Source organism: Echinops telfairi, unplaced genomic scaffold, assembly GCF_000313985.2.
Source record: "Echinops telfairi isolate 266 unplaced genomic scaffold, ASM31398v2 ScPeMD7_3;HRSCAF=10, whole genome shotgun sequence".
Taxonomy (NCBI): domain Eukaryota; kingdom Metazoa; phylum Chordata; class Mammalia; order Afrosoricida; family Tenrecidae; genus Echinops; species Echinops telfairi.
This window is the reverse complement of record NW_022103899.1, coordinates 14,128,321-14,134,528: the sequence shown is the minus strand read 5'-3', so window position 1 is coordinate 14,134,528 and position 6,208 is coordinate 14,128,321. Positions and strand designations below refer to the sequence as shown.

The 6,208-nt window shown below is 35.3% G+C and overlaps 1 protein-coding gene across 9 annotated transcripts in view; it reads right to left on the bottom strand.

Moving 5' to 3' along the window:
• GULP1 (GULP PTB domain containing engulfment adaptor 1) overlaps nt 1-6,208 on the bottom strand; it is a 210,103-nt gene that overhangs the window by 33,736 nt on the left and 170,159 nt on the right. For 6 of the 9 annotated variants that reach the window (XM_045295179.1, XM_045295183.1, XM_045295178.1 and 3 more), the window contains 3 exons: nt 4,397-4,513; nt 4,119-4,142; nt 3,640-3,732 (listed from right to left, as the gene is read on the bottom strand). In XM_045295179.1, coding sequence (XP_045151114.1) covers nt 3,640-3,732; nt 4,119-4,142; nt 4,397-4,513 — 234 coding nt within the window. The remainder of the gene's footprint in view (nt 1-3,639; nt 3,733-4,118; nt 4,143-4,396; nt 4,514-6,208) is intronic. The other 3 variants (XM_004701482.2, XM_045295182.1, XM_045295193.1) reach the window with 1 other exon arrangement.

The window sequence follows — 6,208 nt, the reverse complement described above, 5'->3', positions numbered from 1 at the left end:
ATATAAAAAACACTATTACCCCGAGATATTCTCAAATATTGAATAGACACTATCCTCGAGGTCAGCTTTCAACATAATTAGTCAGGTAATAAAGAATATCACCAATGAATACATTATGCTCCTTAATAACTCATTTATGTGAGAGAAAATGGTCAAAAATTACTGTTGTGACACGACTAGAAAGACGGTAAGGAGAACCTAGAATCCCAGCGCCGGGCCAGCCAGAATGAAAGCAACGAGAAGGTTAACACATGAAGAATGGAACCAATCTGGCTAAGCAGCATTTGTAGAAATTGTTAATGAGAGTCTAATTTTCTGTTCCCTTTTGCTAAAGACAAAATAACATATTATTTAAAAAATAAACTCATAGAGTTGCATTTCCAAGGTTATAAGTCAAACAGGCATTCACTGTGCATTCACATGGAGACATTTGAGTTATTGACCCTCTTGGTGCCTGGAAACGGGTGCACTAAAGTGCCCTATATTGCTAATGTTCATATTTCCTAAGGAAGGGCAGATATCAGGCATTCTTAATAAAACAGAAATTGTTTTACTACAGACTGATGGCAAGGAATTAAACAAGAGATACCCAACTCATTGTCATTAAGTGAATTCTAATTCATAGTGACCCTATAGGACAGAGTAGAATTGCCTCTTTGGGTTTGGAGGCTCTAGATCTCTACCAGAGCCGAAAGTTTCCTCTTTCTCCTGCAGTGGTTGGTGGGTTGGCACTGCTGACCACACTGTGGGTAGGAGCCCAATGGGCAACTAATTCTACCACTAGAATTCGTTAATAAGAGTCCTATATGCCATAAATTCATAGTTCTTTATTTATAATGCCATTGTTTTTCAAATTCAATGTGAATATTTGTACAACTAACAAACCACCCATAGAAGGGCTACTTACAATCATGGCAATACTTTATATTAATTAAGTAACTATTACAGGTAATATCTTTTTAATACCCCAAAAATAAGAGTTCATTTTCAATGATGTCGGAAATACATAACGCTACACATACAACTGTATTTATTGGTTTCACAGTTACATAATTAAGATAGAAAATAAAAGGCAAAATATGTCCTTTTCAAGTTCTTTAAAAGCAAGTTCATCAGTACCTGCAACAATATTTTCAAAACCAGTATCATTCAACAACTTAGAAATGTTGACTTAATTCTTTTAAGAAACAAGTAATTTTTAAGTCTTCTCTTTTTAAAGATATACATTTCCCATAGTGTATTAGCAATTTCATATAACACAATAAGATGATGTGATATGAAAATTTTTTGTAAAGTTGAAATAAAAGGAACAAAAATTTTACTGAGAAAACAGAACATAAGTAGATTGAAATATAATGTCAGTTATTTTAATAATGATCAATGACAATACATATTATAGGCATGTACATTAAATATAAAATAGTTTATAGAAAAATTTTTTTTAATTCTACCCTTTCATTATTGTCTTTGAAGCATTTCTAGTTAGCAAAATAAAATACTAAGATGAAAACTACTTAGTAAATGACTTAACCTTAGGAGAGCTAATCTATTTTAATGATGGCTATTTTAATCATTTTAGTTTTTATGAAACTGATTCAATTAATGCGAATGTCTGAATAAGTTAGTATACTTACAGACAGTAAGTGTATCACTCGCATATTTACTTTCCTGCTGACTGCTTGTAATGGTTATTTCAGTCAAATGGCCAATGAAAGTGAAGCCAGGATCATCTCCTCCTCCCTGCCGCACTTTCCCATTTCTGACGCTGACTTGGTAACCACGTCAACTCATCAATGCATATTCCTAAGCCCCAAGCCTGACCCAGTTCCTTCTCAGTTGCTTCAGTATTGTTAGTGCAAGGCAGTGTCTACGTAGGAGAGAGGAAATAACTGCATGCTAGTTCCATCATCAGAGAAGTCCCAAATTTCTCTGCTCTTTCCTAAGTCTACTTTGTCCCTCAACACGATATCTGTAACTCTCCTTCCACAGAAAAACAGGACACACAAAGATCCAGGTTTGGTTTTCTTCCAAAATGGTGATGGATCATACTTGGCTCCTTGGTCAACAAAACAGCTGGAAGCGAAAGTTCTGAATTCTATTAACTAGCATCTTATTAAGAATGTGTGAACATGTAACCTCTCCTTTGATTATCTTTATATTCCCACCCTACCCCACCTCTCCAACAGGATGGGTCAGAGTGAAATCCTCCACAAGATCAAAAAGAGGGAGTCCTCCAGTTTGGAACCAAAGTTCCAAGAAGGGGATTTAAGCTGATATTCTGTCCCCTAGGGAAGGGAGGGCTAGAAAAGCAGTTAATCTTGGTGAGAACAAATAGGGATAGATGTGAAGAGAAAAATAAGAACGACTATAATCATAAAAACAGAGCCTAATGAGGAGGCATTAGGACCTCTTGCACATAACGTAGGTACCAAAGTACCTCCCTTCCATATCAGCTCCCTTGTTATGAGTCTGGAAGAGGAAAGGAGGGAGTTCAGAAGAAATCGATTTTTTATCCATTTCCAGGGCACACCTAGGGCAACTTTTTCTAGAAGTATTCTTTACTGAGAAAAACTGGTAAAATATTGTAATATTGAAAATAAAAAAATTATGAGTTAACAAGTTTTCATTGTTAGCCTAGTATTAGAACCAAAATAGACTTACAAATAATTTACACAGTACTGTTTTTAAAATTTTTCTTCTATCACAATTATGTTCTACTTCATAGAATTATACCTGTTTAACTCGTTGCCATTGACTGAGTTCAGATTCATATTTTGTAGGATACAGACCTGCCTCCAAAGGTCTCTAAGGCTCTTTTCTTTACTGAAACAGATTCCTACATCTTTCTCTTATGGAGTAGCTGGTGGGTTTGAATAGGTGATGTACAGATGCGCAGCGTAGTGCTTTAATTACTGCACTACCACGACTCTTTATTATCATGCCATAAGTTACATGTTAAATATTTAAAAATATATATTAAAATATACATGAAAAATACCGGTAGCATAAATGATTCCAAATGCAGACATGTATAAATATATTTTGTCTAGGAAAAAAAAAGTATTAAATCACATACCCCCCATCCCCAAAAGGAAAATAACAACAAAACCCTTAAACCAAAAATATACACATGGCATTGGGAAAACAATTTAAAAACTATTATAACCCCCAAATAAATAATTGAATGCTATCTCTAAAAACTAACACTTATTTCAATGTCTGAAGTATAATTGTTTCACTCCCAAGAGACACGCTTGCTATGTAATATAATAGGCCAAATCTAGCCTTGGTACAGCCCACTTCTTACAGCAAAGTTGAGCTCTCCAGGAGTAGAGTGGACATGATCCAAATAATAATTAATAAGAATGAAAGAATGGCTCTGTCACAAACAGAAGTAGTGTATTAAAAGTGAATAACCAAAATGAAGATAATTATTTCTTTAAAACCTAAGGGAAAAGAGTTAAATGGAACATCTCTGGTCTGACCTACTGAGATATAGGTGTTTTTCCTTTTAAATTTAACTTTGTTTAACCGCCTCCATCTCTATCAGTGATTAGTATTAAATTACTGATTATTATTTGAAAAGGAAAAATGCAAAAACTAATTATCCAGAGATGTTCATATATTCCATATACTTACTGGTGAGGCTGATACTTGGGTTATGCTTAACTGGTTTTCCAAATCTTGCACTTTGTTTTTGAGTTCCATATTTTCCGTTTCTAGGTCTTGGATCTAAAATCAAACAAAAATTGAATAACCCTCAGAAATTAGTTCTTGCAAAATATTAGCCACCATATTGTGTACATTTTTTAAAAAAGGACTTAATATTACTTAAAATGACATACACTTTTTCATGCACAGGGGGATTAAAAAATAAAACTTGGGAAATATTGGAAAAGTCTAGGCCATTGAAAAGACATTATTTTAAAAACTGCTTTATGTGAGTGCAAATTTCAGGTCCCTTTGTCTCACTTTTGTGTGTTTTGGTAACACTGTGCAATCTATAATCTTGGAGTATAACCACAAGACAGTGAAACTTGCTCATGATGATTGAGTTGAACGGAGAAAGGGAGTAATTTAATTACAAAGGAATCTGATCTGCATGGGAAACCACTTACCCAGCATCTGCTGCTTCTGCTGCTCTGATCCCCATGAGAAGCATCAGGAAGTGAAGCAAAGTCACATGAGAACACTAAGTTCTTGTGGGAATTCAATATAAAATGGTTAAAAACTGTGCAGGGGATCCGGAATGAAAAATTATAGGAACACAGTGAAAGCAGTTCCAGTCAGTGTAGGGGAACTTTAATGGCAGGCCTTCTAAATTTGTTTGATGGTATGCAAATTTCCCTGTACTTACATCACATAAATATAATAATAACAACCTTAGTTTACTCACTCTTTTCTGTAACCCTGCAATCTGTTTTCTTGTTTCAACATCTTTTCCTCCAGATTCTAGAAATTTCCTGTATGCCAGGTCAAATGCTTGGCCAATTGTTAAGGTTATCTCTTCAGCCTTTGTAAAATTTAAACAAAGAAGATCTGCATTATAATAATAATAATAATAAATCAGACTATTTCTTTAAACTAAGAAAAATATTCACATGAGATTATAAAAACATTCACATGAAGTGCTTCAAGGTACTTTAAGGAGCAATGGCTGGGGAGAAAGACGCAGTAAATAAGTAAAGTAGCCTATGCTAACAATCATTCCCTGCCTTTTAGGGGTAGCCTACTCTGGCACAGCATGAAAAGAGAAAAAAACTCTATTAAATGAATAGCTGTTGAACTTAGAAGTAAGATTTCTGTCTAATTTTTCATCTCTTTATAGTATTTTCCCCCCTAGTTTGTTTTCATCCCTTCCTCGAGTACTGAGGGCTTATTACGTGAAAGCACACTGCCAAAGGCAGTTCTCTTACTGCTTTGCTACTGATTTCCACTTTCTTTCTATTGAAGAGGGTTACCAGGCAGGTGACTGAAGGCAGACTGTCTGGGTGGTGTCAGTGGAGCAACTGCGACTTATTCAGTTAGGGTTGGCGTCAGTAAATGGGCAATCCCAATACAGAGTTGTCAGTCTTAAAAATGTCAGATGAGGTCAGGCATTTGAATTTTTAAATGACATCTCCCAATTTTAAGTGATGGGAAACGGTTCGTGTTCTTGGAGAATACATTGTTGAATGAAAACCAACCAAACAAAACGTATTTCTGGTTTTGTTTTTGATTTACAATATCTGATCTACCAACTAGGACCTGCCACACATATCATAAACCTACCAGCTCATTCTCCATTTATATTTCAACTTTTACCACAAAGCCTTACATAGAGCAAACACTAAATAATTATTTACTTAACATCAAAAAAAGTTAGGTAAATGCATTGTTTAATGCATCTCACACTTGTCCCTATTTACTAATAATACCTATGACAGACAGAAACACCAATAGTAATATTATAAATATTAAATATATGTCCTGGTTAAATCTAGTATAAAACCTAGTATTTTGTATTAGGCCTACTAGGATCAATCTCATAGGCTTTGATAACTTGAATTTTCCTCATGGTATTATTTGTTACCTACTATTTGCTTAAGGAGAGCTTTGTCCTTTGTGATTGATTTATTTCATTCAGCATAATGCCCTCCAGGCTCCTCCATGTCATAAGGTATTTAGGTTCGTCCTCATTCTTTCATGCTGTGCAACACTCCATTAGGAGTATGCGACTAAGTTTATTTATCTATTCTCCCAGCTTTAAGCAATTAGACAATTTTCTTGTTATTGTGAATAGTGTTGCAATAAATGTGGGTGTGTATATATGTTCCTGCCCCAGTTTGTGTATTTTTTAGGGTAGATACCAAGTAGAGGGAATGCTGGGTCATATGGGCTTCTATTTCTAATGGAGGACATCCCCACTGTTTTCCCAGAGGTTCTACAATTTTACAGTCTCACGGGCAATGTGTGAGGGTTGCAATCTCTCTGCACCCTCTTCAGCATTGAACTTTCCTGGTAATTCTGGGGTGCAGTGGTCTCTCAATGATGTTGTAAGAGATGTTTTCATCTCTCAGATGGCTCATAATCATAAACATTTCTTCATGTGTTTATTGAGCTCCTGAATATCTTCTTTGGTGAAATGTCTATTAAAGTCCTCTGTCCATTGATTCTCCTCCTGTCCCACTATCATGCTCAGTCCCCACCAGGATTTCAGCACTTCCTC